Raw genomic sequence first — 20,050 nt, 5'->3', positions numbered from 1 at the left:
AAAGAGGACAGGCCTCAGGCTCCGAACCTTCAGCAGGCCAGAGTACTGAGAATGTCATTGCACCTGCAATGTATTTTCAGTACATTAATTTTTATAACAGCCCCCCACAATAGGTTGAATGGTGTTCTCCAAAAAAATGTTCAAGTCCTAACCCCCAGTCCCTGTGAATGTGAATATTTGATCATCTTTGCAGGTAATCAAGTTAAGATGATGTCATTAGGGTGAGCCCTAATCCAATATGACTATGCCCTTATAAAGAGGGGAAATTTGGACACACAGGGACCCATGCATAGAAGGAAGATGATGTGAAGACACATCCACAAGCCAAGGAATGCCCGAGGCCCCCAGAAGCAAGAGGAGAGGCTGGGACAGGAAGGAAGGAACCAACCCTGGCTACACCTTGATTTTGGACTTCTGGCTTCTAGAACTGTGGGACAATACATTTCTGTTATTTTAAGCCACCCAGTTTGTGATATTTGTTATGGCTGCCCTAGCAAACTAATATACTCTCTTTTTCTGGTATGGAATACTGGTTTCCCACTTATGCCATTATTATAGGTTTCTTTTAAAATAACAGATTTTAACTGCACCAATTAGGAATTATTTCCATTGTTTTACACAAGCCATATATGTTCAGATTTTCTCACATTACTAATCTCTTTGCCCACCATTTCTTCCTGAATCTCACATATCTGTCTGAGAACCTTTGCCTTTTCCTTAAAGTCTGAAGTCCTTAAAATTTCCTTGAAAGAGTTTATGATAACTTCTCTCAATTATGTTCTTAAAGGAGGTCAATTTGAAGAAAACATTAAGGAAATAAGAGGGCAGATCATAGGTGCATGTGGTAAAAATTGTGAAATTGGAGTGATGACGTCAGAAGGTGGGAAACAGTGAGGGATGAAGTACTGTCACTTCTTGCATTTAGGTAGATATGATGCTACCCTTCCTCCCACCCCCACCAGCTTCCCAGCCTAGAGTATTATTCATTCTAAAGGTCTTCGAAGAGTTTCGGGTTTGGTGGTGGCTGCAGCTTTGCAGAAAGCCCAGCGGGTTCCGCAAGCAAGGGTGGGAGGTATTGGGGTCACAGCTGAGTGACAGCCTGGGCGGGTGGGTGAGTGGCACGTACCTGGCTGCCCAGGCTGGGGGGGCGCTGGACTCTGTATCAAAGCCGGGGTGGGTCTAGAGGCCTGCACTGAGTTGGCCCGTATCAAACCTGCAGGGGAAAGGAAAGAGCCTGTCATATCGCGCGCACACACACACACTCACACACAGTCAAAGCAGGAAGAAGCCTGGGACCAGTCAGCCGGCATGAGGCATGGTCCTCTGGGTGTGAACTGGATGCAGCCCCCTTACACTTCCAGCTCTCTTTCCAATACTCAGATGCCCCTGGGCAAGTCACTGCAACAACATGGATGTTGAAAAGCTCAGGTTCTGTGACGTTGCTTCCGACATCTGTGACCTTGCACAAATGACCTATCCTCTTTGGGCCTCAGTCTCCTCATCCATCAAATGGGGATAACAGTACTTACCTCATAAGGTTGTGGTGGAGACACAATAATACAATACATGTAAAATGCTCAGAACAGTGCCTGGCATGTAGTAAACACTCAACATCTGGCAGATGTTGATATTACTTTATAATTATTGAAAGACTGTTCTTATCTTCGCATGGACCTAGCTTTGCATCCCAGATTTTTCTTTTATAAGCTGTGTGTCTTTGGGCTGGTCACTTACCCTCTCTGAACTGCAGATGCTTCATGGAGGCAACAACTCTACCCACTTGGTTAACATTTTTAAAAGAACTTATTTCATCTCTACACCCTTTGAGGTGAGTGCTTTATTAGCTCCATTTTACAAACGGGGAAACTGTGGCACAGAGGGGTTAAGGAGCTCACCTAACGTCTCTTGGCTGGTTAGTAGCCGAGCCAGGGTTTGAACTCAGGCATTTGGTCTCCAGAGTCTACCTGAGACTATTAGATGCTACTGCCTCCTGCAGAGCTGCTGGGGGATCAAATGGGGATGATATACACAGCAGTTCCTGGTACTGAGAAAGTATGACATTCCTAGAAGAATACCCTGTCTTCTCTCACCTCACTGGGCTAGATCCCACCTTTCCTGAATCCAAATATTTTTCACTGGAGAGATGCTTGAATGATCATGACAGAAAGTGCTTTGCCACCTCTGGCTGGGGCTTACAAATTCTTGTCCCAGGGTCCTGCATTAGCACTTCCATTTGCTTGTTCATTTGGGTCCTTGTTCATCCATCCATCCATCCATCCATCCACTCACTCACTCACTCACTCATTCAACAAGTGTTCATTGAATGCCTACCGAGCGCCAATGAATAAATGAAAAAAACCACTGTTCTCCCCATTCCTTTTGATTCTCCTCATCCAGGAAGCCTGTCTGGATTTGCCCATCTCTCTCACCTGCTGAGCCCCGGCTGGGGTCACCAGCAGCTCCGCCGTGGCTCTGGTCCCAGCTCTCTGAGTCCCAGCTAGATGAGCTCATTCGTGCCTCCGAGGCCCTGCGCACAGGAGGCCCATAGCTTCCTTGCCCAGGAGCAGAGGCCAGGTCAGGGCCTGAAAGGAAAAGCATGAATTGAAGGGAGAAAAGGCAATGGAGGAATGGGGAAAAGGACTCCTGTCTCAAAAGCAGAAGACAGAGTCGGCAGAACCCACCTGTCTTCTGACCTGGGCCCCTCCTGTCATCAGAGTCACCTGGAGAGAGAGAAAACTGATGAGAAGTATGTATTGGGTTGGCCAAAATGTTCACCTGGGTTTTTCTGTAACATCCTATGGAAAAACCCAAATGAACTATTTGGCAAATCCCCAATATTTGATGTCTTCTGGAGAGCTGACACTTAAGGAGCTCACAAAAGGGCCCATCCACCATTCCCAAGAACTTTAAAAAAAAAATTAAAACTTTCTTTTCCCAACTTCCCCTTTGATATAGAGCCTATCTACAAATTTCACATTATTTCCATTGCAAACAAATTGGGATCATGGGCTACGTACTGTTTCTAGAATGTGCTTTGTTCACTTAATTTGAATTTCCCCAGAATTCACCAAGCATGCTCCAACCTCAAACCCTTTGCACACGGTATTTCCGAAGATTCTATGAGCCCTCTTTATCACCTTGGTCAGGTTTCTCCCCAGATATCATCTCTCAGACAGCCCTTCTCTGGCCATTCTGTCCAACATGAAGCCTCTATCCCCTCTACCTGTTTCATTTTTCTTCCTGGCACTTATCACTACCTGATATTATGTTGTATTTGCATTTGCTGTTTGTTGAGCATCTGTTTCCCCCACTAGAATTTTAATTGCATGAGAGCATGGATCTTATCTGTTCCATTCACTGATTCCCTGGGGCATAGAACAGAGCCTGGAACTCACTAGGTGTTCCGTAACTGTTCATTAAGAGAATATTGAAAGCTCATATCATCGGTATAATTCCAAATCTACAATATACATTTACATCATTCAATTTTTAAAAAATATTTATTTACTTTATTTATTTTCTTTATCATTTTTTTTTGGCTGCATCAGGTCTTAGTTGCAGTACACGGGATCTTTCGTTGCAGCACGCGGGCTTCTCTCTAGTTGCGACATGTTTTCTCTCTCTAGTTGTGGCGCGCAGTCTCCAGGGCACATGGGCTCTGTAGTTTGCGGCACACGGGTTCTCTCGTTGAGGCACACAGGCTCAGTAGTTGTGGTGCGCAGGCTTAGTTGCCCCATGGCATGTGGGATCTTAGTTCCCCTACTGGGGATCGAACCTGCGTTCCCTGCATTGGAAGGCGGATTCTTTACCACTGGACCACTAGGGAAGTCCCTATAGCATTCAATTTTAAAAGATGCTTAATACACCATGGTGTGGATATACCATAATCTATTCAACAATTACCCCGTTAATGAACGCTTAGTTTTTTTCAGTATTTTTGCTACCGTAAACAACGATGCAATAAATACGATTATACATATGTCTTTTACATGGGTACTTTTCTTGCTGTTAAATATATTCCCAGAGGGGGACTGTTGGATCAAATAGTATATACACTTCAAATTTTAATAACCTCTGCCATATTACTTTTGAAGAGGCTGGGGGTGACTTATAGTCTTACCAACAGTTTATACCATCATTTCTCCACATATTCACCAGCACTAGATGTTATTGCCAACAATTGTTTAGGAGTTGCTATGCAATGCAGGTGATGTTACTTCTTTCCAATGAGGTGAATATTTTCAGAGTCATTTGTTTTGACTAGAGTTTATATAATAAGCTAATTCATACCATTTATGTGTGTAAGTGTACGTGTCTGTGTATAGGTGATTAATATTATGTACTATTGGCCAACATTTACTAAGTGCTGCACTCTGCAAAGTACTGTACATGTACAGGCATACCTTGGAGATATTGTAGGTTCAGTTCCAAACCACTGCCATAAAGCGAATATCACAAAAAAAGTGAGTCACGTGAATTTTTTCCCACTGCATATAAAAGTTATGTTTACCCTATACTGTAGTCTATTAAGTGTGAAACAGCATTATGTCTTAAAAATGCACATACCTTAATTTAAAATATTTTATTGTGAAAAAAAAGCCAAAACAATTACAATAGTAACATTGAAGATCACCGATCACAGATCACCATAACAAATATAATAATAATGAAAAAGTTTGAAATACTGTGAGAATTACCAAAATGTGACACAGAGAGACAAAGTGAGCAGGAAAAATGGCACCGACAGACTTGCTTGATGCAGGGTTGCCACAAACCTTCAGTTTATAAAAAATTGCAGTGACTATGAAGTGCAATAAAGCAAAGTGTAATAAAATGAGGTATGCCTGTAGCATCTCATTTAATCTTCAAAATAACCCAGTGAGTTATTAATCTCATTTTATAGATGAGGAAAGAGTTTTAGAGAGGTTAGGTCACTCATCCAAGCTCACATGACTTGTAAGTGGCAGAGCTGGAATTCAAACTCAGGTCTTCCTGGGCTCCCATGTTCAAGATCTTGACAGTAAAGCTACGCAGTCTTCTCAGCCTAGAGGGAGTAATGTTTAACCAGGAAGAAAGATGTTCTAGAGGTGGAAACGTGGGGCTTCTCAGGGATGCAGTATAGGCTGACAATTTGATGAGTCTCTGCAAGGAGCAGAAACTGCTGATGGCTTGCCAGGATGAAAGTATTTGTTGAGTGCCTTTTGACTGCCAGACACTGTAGCGGGCACCTTGAGAAGTTATAGTTGGACACTTCAATTTTTGAGACCTTCAACTATAACCTTCCTTTTAGAAGCACTGACTGCGCTCAAACTCTAGAACTGTCATTCAGACCAGATTTTATCACTTAGCTAATTGAAAGTATTGCAAGGGCTTTATCTGGTCAGTCTTAGTGGCCTTAATATATTAAAATGTGTTTTCATTGGGGTCATATTTTTTCTTTTTATTGCTTTGTCTCTCCCTTTTTTACCATCATTTTAATAATTAATAATAATACTTAGATAATAGTGGTAATGTCCAGAGTAGTGGTAATTTTCTTTTACTAATTTCCTTGCTATTCATCTTTCATTTTTAATCAGGAGCAAAGAAGGCCTTCTCAGCAAGCCCCCTTTCCCCCGCCCCCCAGACTCCAGCGTGTATTTTGATGTTGGGAGTCTTTCTCAGTTCCTAATTTTGATTTCCACCTCTGTTATACCTCTCAATACTCCATCAGGGATGACAACAAAGTCTTTTGACAGCCTGGCATTGCTGGAGAGTTCCCTGAACTATCTTTTTGATAAAGGTTTGTGATGAGCTGTGAAGGAGACACAGGTGACCTAGACCCAAGCCCAGAGGCTGGCTGTCCACCAACTGGGTAGAAACACAAACATGATGTCAGGGCACCCTTCAGGTAGACCAGTTAGCCAAGACCCGTCCTTGGTTCTGAAAGGAGAAGCTGTATTTTCCTACCTCGAGTTGGAGCCCGGGCAGGGTGCTTGGGCTCAGGGGTGGGCTGCTCAGGGGCAGCGGGCTCACTGGCTGGCTGCTGGGGCTTGGTCTTCTTTATGGGCATAGGCTGTGGGAGGACCTGTTTGGGGAAGCCCTTGAAGAACCATGCTCCAGAGCGCTTCCACACCTGGGGGAGGAGAGGTAGAACATGAAGACACGACAGCCAAGCCCTATCGCTCCTGCCTTCACGAGAGCCAATTTTTCACTTTTCTCCCTGCTCACAGAGCACTGACACAATAGGCAGTGCATTTTCTCACCAGTACACAGCTTTCACAAATCTTATTTGATTCACACAATATCCCTGAACACTCAACAGAGAATAACCAACCTCTTGATGGAAACAGTTGAATATCAGAAAGGTTATGAACAGGTATAAGGTTACACAGCCAGAGAGTGGACTGACACCAAGTCTGCCACCTCTTAAATGTGCTGTGCTCCCTACTACACTGGCTGCTGTAAAGACGATGATCCACGTACACCCTCCCCAAGACCTCTGGCCTTTTCCCTGCCTTGTGGATTAGCGTTCCACCTGGGGCAGTGTGTTGGACATCTTCTGTTGCCCCTTCAGATTGGTTCTACATCTTTTTTCACCCTGCTCTGTGCCCCAGGAAGCTGACCAGTAAGGACTACAGTAACTGGAATTTCTTCATCTCTACCTTCCAGGTGGATCTGGTCAAGGAGAGCATCAGTGGGGGATCGGCGGAAAGAAGCTAGTGAGGTCAGGGTACTGAGTCCCTTGGCTCCCTCCTTGCTAGGCAGGCAGTGGCTACATTCCTGCTGGTTGATACCCAGTGTCCAGTCTGGCAGCTGCTCCCTCCTCCACTCCTTCAGTCTCAGGAGTGGTATCAGCAACCCTGCTATTGCTGGTGCTGCGAGCTTCACCACGCCTCGCTGATCTTCCTTATCCAAGCCCAGACCCTTGCAAACAGCACCTTTATCAAAGCTTCCTTGATAATCCTGATGGACTGTGCCATCTGTTCTCCCAGAACCCTGACTGATATTGAGGGAAATATGGTCCTTGCAACAGTCTCCAAGACAGGAATCTGCAGCAGAAGATGAGTGATGAAGAAATTGGGAAAAGGTAAAGGGAGTTAATTGGGACAAAGTGGGTAATAAAAAGCAAGCCTAGGTAAGAGAAAGATTCCATGAGAGAAAAAAACAGAGATAGAGTGAAGACAGTGCAGAGGAAGAAGTGTGAAGGGTGAGAGGCAAAGAGAGAAAGAAGAAAAGGCAGAGGAGATAAGGATGAAAGGGAAAAAAGAGCTCTGAGGAGGAGAGTACAGACGGCCCTCGACTTACAATGGTTTTCTTATGATATTTTTGAATTTACAGTGTTGCAAAATCGATATGCATTCAATAAAAACGATACTTCAAATTTTGATTTTTTTTTTTTTTTTTGGCCACATCATGCAGTATGCAGGATCTTAGTTCCCTGACCAGGGATCGAACCCACGCCCCCTGCAGTGGAAGCTCGGAGTCCTAACCACTGGACTGCCATGGAAGTCCTTTTCGAATTTTGAATTTTGATCTTTTCCTGGGCTAGCAATACTCGATCGGATACTGTCTCGTGATGTTGACCAGGGGCAGGGAGCCACAGCTCCCAGTCAGCCACACGATCACGATGGGAAACAGCTGTACACTGACGATGATTCTGTACCCATGCAGCTATTCTTTTTGTGTGTGTGTGCGGTATGCGGGCCTCTCACTGTTGTGGCTTCTCCCGTTGCAGAGCACAGGCTCCGGACGCGCAGGCTCAGTGGCCATGGCTCACGGGCCCAGCCGCTCTGCGGCATGTGGGACCTTCCCGGGCCGGGGCACGAACCCGTGTCCCCTGCATCGGCAGGCGGACTCTCAACCACTGCGCCACCAGCGAAGCCCCTCTTTTTTTTTTTAACCTTCAGTACAGTATTCAATAAATTACAGGAGATACTCAACACTTATTATAAAATGGGCTTTGTCTTAGATGATTTTGCCCAGCTGTCGGCTAATGTAAATGCCCTGGGCATATTTAAGGTAGGCTAGGCTATGACGTTCACTAGATTAGGTGTATTAAATGCATTTTCCACGTAACGATGGGTTTATTGGGACGCAACCCCATTGTAAGTTGAGGAAGATCTGTACAGGGAAAGAAAAGAAAATGAGGGAAAGTGTGAGACAAGAAGTGAAGTAGAGGGAAAGAGAAGGTGGCAGTAGGGGAAGACCCAGAAGGTGAGAAATGGGGAGTAGGGAACAATGGATGTCAGAGGGCAATGAATAAGAGAGCAGGGAGGGAGAGAAGGAAAAGTCACAGAAGCGAGAGGTGAGAAAAGAAATTCATTCAAATACTGTGTCCTGCCAGTGTTCACAGCTGAGCTGGTTCCTTTTATACCAATCCCTTAAGACATGTGCCTGAGCAGGTTCCCCAGCCCCCCAACTGCCACCTTACTCCCCTAGTTATAGCAAGGAAGGGGGAACCGTACAAAGGAGGGAGGATGCTCCAGGAGCTGAATGGGACCAATCCACTCACCTCTCTCTGCTCGATGCAGATTTTGCAGAGCCACACAGGGTGTGGGCGGCTGTTGAAGGTCTCCACCCCACACTTGGTGCAGACATTCTGGGGACAAAACATAGCCCAGTGCACACTCAGATATGCCAGGCTTGGAGCTGCCGGTGATCAGGAGCAGTGGCTGGCAATGGTGGCAATGAAGCCCTATTCTCCCTTGATGGACATAAAGCAACAGAACTCTCCTTTCCTCACGTCCCTTCCATGACCAAGGCCAGTTAGAATAAAGTTCCAATCTGAGTCTTGATTTTTGATAACAAGAACTGGAGTCATTCCCAAGCGCGGGATGAAGGGATTCTCCAAGAGTCCCTGTGGGGTTGGAGTTTTCAACATCCATACAAGGGAGATCACTGACATGATTTTTTAATCATGAGAGACTGTATATCCATTTTATTACTTTATTTCTTCTTTCTTTCCCAAATGAATCTGAGACACCCTAGACTATGACTACAGGTTCAACTCCTTATGGAGAAAGACGTTATCTGAGTAAATGCCATGACTGTATGATGGAACATTATACTTTTGGCTGAGTTTTCTGGAAGTCAAAACAAATAGGTCACAAAATTCTCACTATCTAGTCAACTACAGAAGGCAAGTTTTTTGGAGTAGATAACCTTTCCCCAATATTCCATTCTAAATGCTAAATGGGACCCCAAGTAGGAGATGCCAAGTGACATTATGGATATCTCCAGCTGGGTCACTCCCCTGAACTCCTTTCCTGGGAATCAGACAGACCCAAGGACAGTTGTATTTCTGTCCTGGAATTGTCAAGTTCAAACAGCTTGAGGAGAGGGTGCAGGGTGGAGAGAGCACAGGGAGACTCCCCTTCAAGAGTGAATGCTTAAGAAGACCAAAGTCTAACTTGGCCTAACTTGGCTAGAGAGGGGCTTTCTAAGTGGCTTGAACTGTACCCCAGGGTAGAGAATGCTGGGTAGGGCTTCCATGTACACGTGTCTTCCATGTAGACACAAGCCCAGCATGCTTTTTTTTTTTGGCCACACTGTGCAGCATGCGGGATCTTAGTTCCCCAACCAGGGATTGAACCCGTGTCCCCTGCAGTGGAAGCGTGGAGTCTTAACCACTGGACCGCCAGGGAATTCCCCCAGCATGCTCTTTAGCCTGACCTATAACTTGCTAAGCCACAACCAGGATACTTGCAGGCTCAACCATAGTTCATGTCCTACTTCAGTCTCCCAAGTTCATCCTGGATGGAGCTGAGCTCCAAGGAGACAGAAGGGTCAGAGTGACTTCTAGGGGAGGAACCAGGATCAGGGTTACCTTGGAATACAGCTGGGCATGGGAGCATCCCAGAAGGAATCATATTCTGGCAACTACCTTTCCCGATCCAAGCTCCATCCCCAAGACCCAAGGCCCCCAAAGGCTGGAGCCCAGGCCTAGCCCCTATGCATGTGATGAGCGGGGAAGTAGGGAAGGGGAGGGCGATGGTACCTTCTTACAGTCCTCACACACTACACAGGCAGAGCCCAGCATCCCCAGCTGTTCTCCACACAGTATGCAGCAGTTCACCCCGTCCCCAGCCACGTTCTTCCTCATGTTCTCCAGACGGTCCACCAGGCGCCTGGAAGCAGAGTCAGGGTTATACGGACCTCAAAGGACCAGGGACCACCAGCTTCTCCCTCATTATCTGGCTGATGGTCTTAACCTTCTTGGAGTCATAGACTCTTGAGTATCTGATAATGACTACTGGACCCCTCCCCAGAAAAAGGCACATACATTCTGATATATTTTCAGAACATCACGAAACCCCTCCGACATCCCCAAAGCCCATCTATTCTACCAACTTCAGATTAAGAACCTTATCTAGTCTTTTCTCATGTCACCTCCTCCAGAAACTGTCTTTGGAGGCCCAGATCTGTTTATCTAATTGTCTGTATGACGTCTTCACTTGGGTCTCAAACTTGTGCTTTCAACTGAACTCTTCATCCTGGCTGCTCTTCATCCTCATCCCCAGCAAACCTGCTCCCATTCTCAGGAAATGGCACCACTATCTGCTAACTTGCTTGAACCAGAAACCTACAGGGTCTTCCTGAGCCCCTCCTCCCAGACATTCAATGACCCAACCAAATCCTATCATGTCTAACGCTCTAACACTTCTGGAATCCACCCATTTCTCTCCGTCTTCACCTCAACCAAGCCACTGACATCTCTCCCCTGGATGACTAACCCCTTAGTCTCCATGCTTTCTTCATTCATGCCTTCTACCGTCTGTTCTCCCCATCACAGCCTTGGTGATATTCCTAAAACATAAATCTGATCATGGCACTCCCACTTCCCTTTAAAACCTTTAGTTGGTTCTCATTCCATGAGGTTTCCATGACCTTACGTGGTCTGGCCCCAGATGAAACCCCAAACCTTTTCGCCCTCTTGGTCTTGCTTCAATGTTCTAGCTCAGTGGTTCACTAAGTGTGATGACCAGACCATCAGCATCAGTGTCACCTGGGAACTTGTTAGAAATGCAAATTCTTGGGCCCCATTCCACAACAACCCTAATCAGAGACTCCGGGGGTGGGGCAGCAATCTGTCTAAACAAGCCTTCCAGGGGATTTTGACAAAAGTTTAAGAACCACTGCTCTGGTTACACTGGCCTTCTTTGAGTTCTAGTTCTCCTAATTGCCTCAGCACTTTTGCACATTCTGGTCCTTGTGCCTGGAATGCAGCATTCCCTCATTACACATATTTGTGATCTCCCTCTCTCTCACACACACACACACAGACACACACACACTTTTCCTGCCTAGATTCTCCTTATCCTTCATATTCTGGTTAAAATATCACCTCCTCTTAGAAGCCTTCTCCAACCATCCATTTTATTTACTTTTTTGGCAACCCTTCTGCATAGCACTTGTCACATTTGTAAGTAATTGTGGAATTGTCTACATTAAGTAATTAGTTAATTGTGAGTCCATACCTGGCTGCCTTCCTAGACTCTGAGCTCCCCTGGGCTGGGGATCTTGTCTGTCCTGTTCCCTGCTGCGTCCTCAGGAACAGAACGGTACCTGGGGTCCACAGTGAGTGCTCACACATGATGGTCGAACCAATGAATGAATGAACAAATGAATGAATGAAGGCAGGCCACTTCCCAAATTTGTATCCAGCAAAAGTAAGCTGAGTTGAATGTCAAGTGACATACAATAGCAGCTTATACTTACATAGTGTTTATTATGGGCCTGGCATGGTATGAAGTGCTTTGGCACCCAACCCTAAGAGACAGGCACTATTAAGAAGCCATTTTACAACTAAGGCAAGTGAGGCACAAGGAAGTTAAATTACTTGTCCAAGGTCACACAGCTAGGAAGTAACAGAGCTAAAACTGGAAGCCAGGTATCCTGTGTATTACACTGGCACTTCTCAAACTCAATGTGCACACAAGTCACACTGGCATCTTGTTAAAACAGATTCTGAAGCATCATGTCTGGGGTGAGGCCTGAGGTGCTACATTCCTAGAAAACTCCCAAGTGATTCCACACGATGCTACTGGCCCAAGGGCACACTCTGAATAGCAAGGCTACACATAATGACTACACCTGTGGGGGCATCCTCCTTCGATCTCAGGTGGGTTGTTTTTGACCCGTCCCACCAGCCTCAAGTCACCTCTTTGCTTTTTCCTCAAACAGAACCTTATTGTTCCTGTTCCAGCCACAGCCAGTGGACCCAGATGGAGCCGGACCCTGCCCACCCCCTCCACGCACTGGCTCTCAGCTGTGGACATCAGCTGTGGGTATCACAGGCTCCAGAAAGTCCCTGGCAGACCTGCTGGCCACCACCTGATGCTGACTCTCCCCACAGGTCCTCCTCGCTCCTGCCATCCCCTCAAAGCATGCTACTCGCTGTGTTATAAACAGCAGCTTCTCCCTCTGTGTTCCATTCAACAGAGGAGCCCAAAGCAGCCTGTAGGCTCTAGCGCCTGCTGTGACCCAGATTGGACAGAGCTGCTTTGAGAGGCAGGATGTGCAGAACCAAAGGCAGCACGCTCTTCTCTTCCTCATCCTCCTCTTCCTCTACCCCAACCTTCCCCACATTTTCCCTAGAAATTGCTTTTATAGGATGATGGGAGGCAGCACAAACCAGGAGCGCCCAGTCCTCAGTCTCAGAACACCAGCAGCCAGTGTCTGCTGAGCAATTTCAATGTGCCAGGCACAGAGATAAGCACTCCACATGGATTTTCTTAATGAATCCTTCCAGCAGCACTATAAGCTAAAGACTATTCTTGTCCCCATTTTCCAAATGAGAAAAGTGAAGCACAGAGAGGTTAAGTGAGGTATCCAAGTCACACAGCGGGGAGGTGGAGAGAGCCTGGGCTCAGACCCAGGCAGTCTGGCTCTCGAGTGCCTGTTCTTCTTCTTCTTTTAAAAGAATTAATTTTTATTGGAATATAGTTGCTTTACAATGTTGTGTTAGTTTCTACTGTACAGCAAAATGAATCAGCTATAGTTCCTGTTCTTAATCAGACCTCACTGCCACTACTGCCAAGCAGAGCCATGGGGACCTTCTTGAACAGTCCAACCTCCACCCTGCTCAATTCCCCTGCTTTGCCCATACCAAGGGACCCTCCATCATTGGTAGGAACCAAGTTGCACACGTGCAGTCACCCCAGCTGCTTCTATCTCACCTGCCTCTGACTTCTCAGAGGTCGGGACAAGACACCCAACAGCTGTGCCATCATCTTGTTCCCCTAAAGAATCCTCAACATAGGGTTGAGAAATCTGGATTTTAGCCCTGAATTTTGCCTCTCTGGGCCTCAGTTTCCTCATCTGTAAAAGGGAAGGTGTTGGGCTAAATTGGTGGTTGTCAAATTGTGCTTTATGGCGCCCCAGGGGTTCTTCAGAGACCATTTTGGGGCCACCCACTATAGAGGTATGGTGGGAGTGATTCTGAGGAACCAAAAAACCCCATTTCGTCCAGAGCATGTCTGCATTTATCTCTTTCATTTGTTTGAGCTGTTGAATTAGATTTCCTTTGGAAAGTTGGTTCCATTGTTTAAAGAAACAGTTTGAAGTCATCTGGAGCAGATGAATTTCAGGTTGCCTTTCAATGCCACAGAATTATGAGACAGTGAGGTAAGCTAACGGGGGCAGGGGATGGAAATTGCACAGTGATATATATTTTCTTTTTCTCTCTTTTTTTGGCACACACCTTTGTTCTCACCTATTTTCTCCTTCATGGACTGACCTAGCCAGAAAGTGGTTAGATTTTGTTCTTCTCATTCTATCAATGGGGGTCCCAAGGCACAGAGTCACTTGGGTCACTCAGCCTGGGCTAGAATCTCATTCTCTGTGTCAGTGAACCACCTTTGCTTTCCTTGGAGTCCCCTCATGGCCTTCTGCCTCAAGTCAAGCTTTGCCCACCCAGCTCAGGAAGACAGCATGGGATAGATGACCCAATTCTAAACTGCAGTGTACTTTGCTCAGGAAACCTACGAGGCTTACTTGTCTCCTCTTGGAAAATAAGGGTGTGGAGTCACCCACCTCTTGCAAACCCACACTCTAGCATCCCTACCAAGATGCCTGTTCCTTCCACCATTCGATCCTCAACTCCAAAAGCCCCCATTAACACGCATTGTACAGGGAGCGTCTCATTAGCTTCTATCAGTGGCAGCAAATGGCATGGAAAAACAACAGATTGAAGATCATTATTCACATCTCTCAGCGTAGAGACCCTTGTGACTTGTGAATTCAGTCCAGACCAATAAAGAGAGAAGGAAGTGGAGTGGGGATGGGCAGACCTTCCTTCTCTGCTCAAAGATCAGGATGAGCGGGGGGTTCCTGGAGCCCGCCCTTTTGGACATCCTCTCTGCAGCCCCGAATACTAGGGCCTCAACAGGGAGGGCCCCAACAGCCAAGTAGCAGAAACTTGGAAATAAAACTTTGCAGGAAGTTAAGTCCAAATTACGTCATGGCAGACCATGAGTCACAGATGGGTCTTTATCCTGGTGATAAAACATTTCAGTTTCTTCACCCCATAAGGAATGTTTGTTGTTACCAGTCTTGGCAGGAGAGACCTATGTGCATTACGAAAGATGCCGGCAACCCTCAACCCATGTTAATGACCCAGAAAGAATTTTTTTAAAATACCAATGCCTGGGGCCCCAGCTCTAAAACTTCTCAGCTATGGATCTGGTTACGCCCAGATACCAGCATTTCAGCATGCAGTCCTGTTGAGAGCCACGGCATGGGGGGATGTTTCCAAAATGTATGGTCCATCTAGATCACCTGGGGAGAGTGTTCAACATTCAGACAATGATTCTATGGGACTGGGGTGTGTCCAGAGTGTGTGCATTTTGAAGTGACTCCCTATATGATCCTGATGCTGGTGAATTCCTGGCCACACTTTGAGAAATGCTTCAGTAAGGAAGGAAGCAGTGGGAGAAATCACATGAGAAAATCCTCTCCTTATTATGTTAAGTGGGGGAAAAAACCCCCAAACCCAGGATGTAGAATTGTGATCATGCTCATCTGAATATCTTCATGGTGTGCACTGGACAAAAAAAAATTAGAAAGGAAACACACTGAAATATTCACAGGGATTATCACCAGGTGGTGGGATTATGAGTAATTTTAATTTCCTTCTATAAAGCTTCTGCTACCCCCTTTCCTAAAGCACCAATTACCTGGACTCCTCATACTTTCTTAACTTTCTACAAGAAACATGCGTTACGTTACATTAGACAATAAAGTGCATTTCTGAAGACAGAGAACATGTAAGCCAAGGGTTAAAAGTCATGGCTTTGAATCCTACCTCTTATCCAGTCAATGACCTTGAAAAGGCTTTGTTCTCTGCGTGCCCTCTTCCCAGACAATAATGTGAGGGGTTAGATGAGACGCACCTCAAGCTTCCTGCCATGGGCAACATTCAGGGATTCTCAGATGCTGAGGCTGAAACATCAAGATTTCCCCTTGTGTTTTGAAACTGAAGGACCTTCAATGACTAAGAGAAGACCTGTCTGCAATGGCAGGATACTTTTGTTTGCCTGTCTAATGTCTCCACATTAAGGGCCCAATTAGCTGGACATTGTAAGTGGCTGTCACTCTCTAGTTAAGTCTTTACACGTCTGATTAACTTTATGGCTCCTACTTGCACCTCAATCCAGGAAACCCATATATCACCAGGCTGGGTGCTTAGGGGAGCTGACGGTTACTCAGTGAAGCTGGGTGGGCATCTCCCATTTCCCAGGATGCTCCCAGAGGCACCAGAAAGGTTATATGTCCCCTCTTCTGAGCACCAACAGATGACCTCTGGAGGGGGTGGGAAGTGGATTCCCAAGTTGCTCTGACCTTGCTGTCCCAATAGATGCAGACGGTCTACTCATTCATTCGACAAATATTTATGGAGAACCTACCGTGTGACAGCAGACAGTGAGGACCCAAGGGGGAGCAAAACAAATGAGGTGCCTGCCATCATGGAGCTGGCATTCTAGTGGGGGACTCAGATGTTACTTAAATGATCACATCGATCATCATAACTACACTCGGAGTAAGTGCTCTGAAGGACAAGTATGGGAAGCTATGAGAACTCACAGAGAGGGACATGAACAGTAAGATGGGGCCTCAGAGGAAGTGACTGTTGAGCTGAGACCTGAGGATAAAGAGGAGCTGGCCCAGTAAAGAGGGTGAGGAAAAGCACTGGAAGAAGAGGGAACAGCATGTGCAAGGGACTTGAGAGATGCTTAGCAGGGCTGGTGGGCTGGATGGTAGAAGATGAGGCTGGAGGGTGGGCAGGGGCCACTCCATGCAGGGTCTTGAGTCTAAGAGTGATGGGACAGCATGAAAGGGCTTTAAGTAGAGGAGACTCAACTTTCCCCATTTTGAGACAACATATGGACATAGGAATGGAGTCCTTGGGAGGCTCGGAGCAGTGAGAGTTTCAAATGCCGCAGTGGTTCCAGGTAGAATGAGGCAGGCAGGTCCCTGGACTTTGTCTACACGTGGGGCTGGACCAGGTCTCTTAAAACTACAAGACTGCCCCAAGTGGGTCTAACTCAGTGGTGGTGAAAGTGTACACTAGCAGGAAGGCCGTGAGAGATGCCATTGCACGCTAGCCAGCTTCAAGGAGTCACTCTGTGTGTTAGCTTCCTAGTGTTGCTGTAACAAATTACAACTTAGTGGCTTATGACAACATATATTATTTACTATCTTAATAGTTCTAGAGATTAGATATCTGACATGGGTTTCACTTAGTCGAGGTGTTGGCAGGCAGGGCTGTGTTCTTTCTGGAAGCTCGAGGGGAAAATCTGTTCCCTTGCCTTTTCTAGTTTCTAGAAGCTGCCCCACATTCCTTGGCTTGTGGCCCCTTCCTCCATCTTCAATCCAGCCGTGTAGCATTTTTCAATCTTGCTGTGACTCTGACCCTCCCGCCTCCCTCCGATAAGGACCCATGTGATTACATTGGGTAATCCAGGATCATCTCCCCATCTCAAGATTCTTAGTCATGCCTGCAGAGTCCCTTTGGCCATGTAAGATAACATATCCACAGGTTCCAGGGATTAGGGTGTGAACATATTTGTGGTGGGGGAGGGCATTATTCTACCCACCACACCCACATTCCCCGCCCCATCTGCCATCTAGGTTCTATTTCCACCTGATTCAGGTCCAGATCAGATTCCAGTCCTCCTCTCCAGAGCAAGGGTTGGGCAATTCCTCCATGCCTTGCTGTGGACGTCAGACAAATCAGACTTTGGACTCTGTGAGGTTCTAATCACCCTCTCCAAGTACAACCCCAGGAAAACATAGACTCTCCATACATACACACACACATCCACACCTACACGCACACACACTTTCAGAAGTTAGAAATAAGAGGCACTTTTTTTTTTTTTTTTAATTTTTGGCCGCACCGCACAGCATGTGGGATCTTAGTTCTCTAACCAGGGATCGATCCTGCGCCCCCTGCATTGGAAGCATGGTGTCTTAACTATTGGACTGCCAGGGAAGTCCCACAAGGCACTTATGATGCAGGTGTTGGGGTGTCCATTCTGGAGTGACCTTGCCTGGGTCCATATTTGCTATTTCCTAGCTCTGTGACCTCAAGGAAGTTACTTAACCTTTCTAAGCCTCTGTTTTTCGTGTGTAAATTAGGGAAAACAAAGTGCTTGTTTCCTAGGATTGTTGCAAAGATAAAATGAGAGTTAAATGGTCATGAAGAACCTAGGGGCAAGATGGGAATAAAGACGTAGACCTACTAGAGAATGGACTTGAGGACACGGGAAGGGGGAAGGGTAAGCTGGGACAAAGTGAGGGAGTGGCATGGACATACATACACTACCAAATGTAAAATAGATAGCTATTTTACTCTGGGAAGCAGCCGCATAGCACAGGGAGATCAGCTCAGTGGTGCTTTGTGACCACCTAGAGGGGTGGGATAGGGAGGGTGGGAGGGAGGGAGACACAAGAGGGAAGAGATATGGGGATATATGTATATGTATAGCTGATTCACTTTGTTATAAAGCAGAAACTAACACACCACTGCAAAGCAATTATACTCCAATAAAGATGTTAAAAAAAATTTTTTTTTTAATGGGAGTGTTTGTAAAATGCCCAGAACATGGTAACTACTCAGTCATGATTGCTGCTAATTATTTCTTCTGGAAATCTGTGGCGTTTATAGCTCCCTATACTCACATTTTTTTCCTATATAACGAGGGTGCTAAAATCTGCCCATGAAATCCGTCTTTCTAAAGCTCTTTTTTTTTTTTTTTTTTTTCAGTACGCGGGTCTCTCACTGTTGTGGCCTCTCCCGTTGCGGAGCACAGTCTCCGGACGCGCAGGCTCAGCAGCCAATGGCTCACGGGCCCAGCCGCTCCGCGGCATGAGGGATCTTCCCGGACCGGGGCATGAACCCGTGTCCCCTGCATCGGCAGGCGGACTCTCAACCACTGCGCTACCAGGGAAGCCCCGTCTTTCTAAAGCTTTTAAAGGGGCTGCAGTGACTAGAAACTGACAGGACTCGTGTGCCCATCTCTAAATACACACACGGATGGCACATATACCCCACACAGGAACAGGTGCATGATCAGCACCCATGTACAGAACACACTTTCACACACACGGCTGTACACACTCTGCTCTTGCAGGGAGCCAAGCCCTAGTTGGCTGCCTTCTGCAGACAAGGATATAAGCCAAATGCAGCTCAGACAGTGCTTACTTGTTAAGCCCAGGCTCCCTCAAAAAAGTTCAAACTGGCCTCAGAAACATTCAGGCAACTGCTTTTGAGCTTTCAAACCAGTATTGCCGCAGTGTCTTGACGAATGCCGAAGAGAAGGCTAATGCATGTACAATTGCTCCAGGAAGTGGGCTTAACGTGGCGAGCTGCAGAGTTGAGGACACCCTACCTGTGAAGGTGTGATGGCTTTATGTGCCGGTTCCTGAATTGGTGAGGGAAATATTGAAAAGCTGGGGTTCCATCACTGATGGTATGAAGCCAGAGCAGCTGCCTTTAGAGCTGTGATTGAGCATGATTACACAATGGTTTGTAAAATGCAGCAAAGTAGGAGAGTGGATGTCATGTTGTCTCTCTGTCTCTCTCTATCTCTGTCTCTCTGTCTCTCAACTTCTCTCTCTCTCTCTCTCTCTCACACACACACACACACACACCATTAATTCCAGAATCATGCCGCTTATCCCGTCACCCTAATTGCCAAGTGGATGTTACCATTAAGTTTATTAAACTCGGCATTTTCTGAAGCCTAGATTGGGCCATCAGCTGTGAACAGGGACATGGCTGCTCTGAAGGGGGGTGGTCTGAACTCCAATGCCAGGGTCTCTCAGGAACCTGTCCTTAAATGACTAAGTTGCTCTGTCATGAAGCCACGCGGCTGGCATGCAGGGTGTGTGCAGTTCAGACTCATTAATTCCCACCGTTGTTTATTACCGTCACTACCTGGGGAGCCGTTGATCGTAATCTCTCTCCTTGATGGATTGGTGAATGGGATTCCTGTCTGGACCTCAGCACTTTGGGGAAGTGGGTCACCCTGGGTCAGAGTTGGAGCCAAGAGAGAAAGACAGCTAGAGGGCTCCACTGGGCTAATGCAGTCAGTCAGGCAAGGAGCTGGGTCATTTAAACCCAATAATAGCAACAGTTATCAGGAGCTGTGCTAAGCATTCCATGTGCATTGTTTTCCTTAAGTCATACAACCTGTGAGGTCAGTTCTATTATTCACTCCCATTTTACAGATGGGGAAACCGAGGCACACTGACAGGGAGTCACTTACCAAAGGCACACAGCTGGCAAGTGGCAGAGATGGGATCGGAGGCTAGGTCTAGCTACCCAGACGCTGTTACCCGCCTTGGAAGAATGAAGCCTTTGTTTCATTTCAGTGCTTATAATTGGGGCTCTTTCTAACCCCTCCACCTGCCCTTTTCTGTTGTGGAAAGCAGAGTTGAGAGAATGTGCTGCTGAGGCCCACAGGGCACAAGGGTCATTGTGGTGGAGAGGGGTGAACTGTCCTATGGTAGGAAGAAGTATGAGACTGAACCAATCAACCTGAGTGAATATGTGAGACACCCTGTA

General features: G+C 46.5%; 1 protein-coding gene across 10 annotated transcripts in view; it reads right to left on the bottom strand.

Moving 5' to 3' along the window:
* The window catches only part of RPH3A (rabphilin 3A), a 98,395-nt gene that overhangs the window by 22,920 nt on the left and 55,425 nt on the right, over positions 1-20,050 (bottom strand). For all 10 annotated transcript variants that reach the window (XM_060311090.1, XM_060311095.1, XM_060311094.1 and 7 more), the window contains 6 exons: positions 9,977-10,106; positions 8,492-8,578; positions 5,947-6,112; positions 2,682-2,720; positions 2,430-2,582; positions 1,127-1,213 (listed from right to left, as the gene is read on the bottom strand). In XM_060311090.1, coding sequence (XP_060167073.1) covers positions 1,127-1,213; positions 2,430-2,582; positions 2,682-2,720; positions 5,947-6,112; positions 8,492-8,578; positions 9,977-10,106 — 662 coding nt within the window. The remainder of the gene's footprint in view (positions 1-1,126; positions 1,214-2,429; positions 2,583-2,681; positions 2,721-5,946; positions 6,113-8,491; positions 8,579-9,976; positions 10,107-20,050) is intronic.

Source organism: Globicephala melas, chromosome 13, assembly GCF_963455315.2.
Source record: "Globicephala melas chromosome 13, mGloMel1.2, whole genome shotgun sequence".
NCBI classification, from domain to species: Eukaryota; Metazoa; Chordata; class Mammalia; order Artiodactyla; family Delphinidae; genus Globicephala; species Globicephala melas.
The sequence above is the reverse complement of the archived record's forward strand: the minus strand, read 5'-3'. Positions and strand labels throughout refer to the sequence as shown.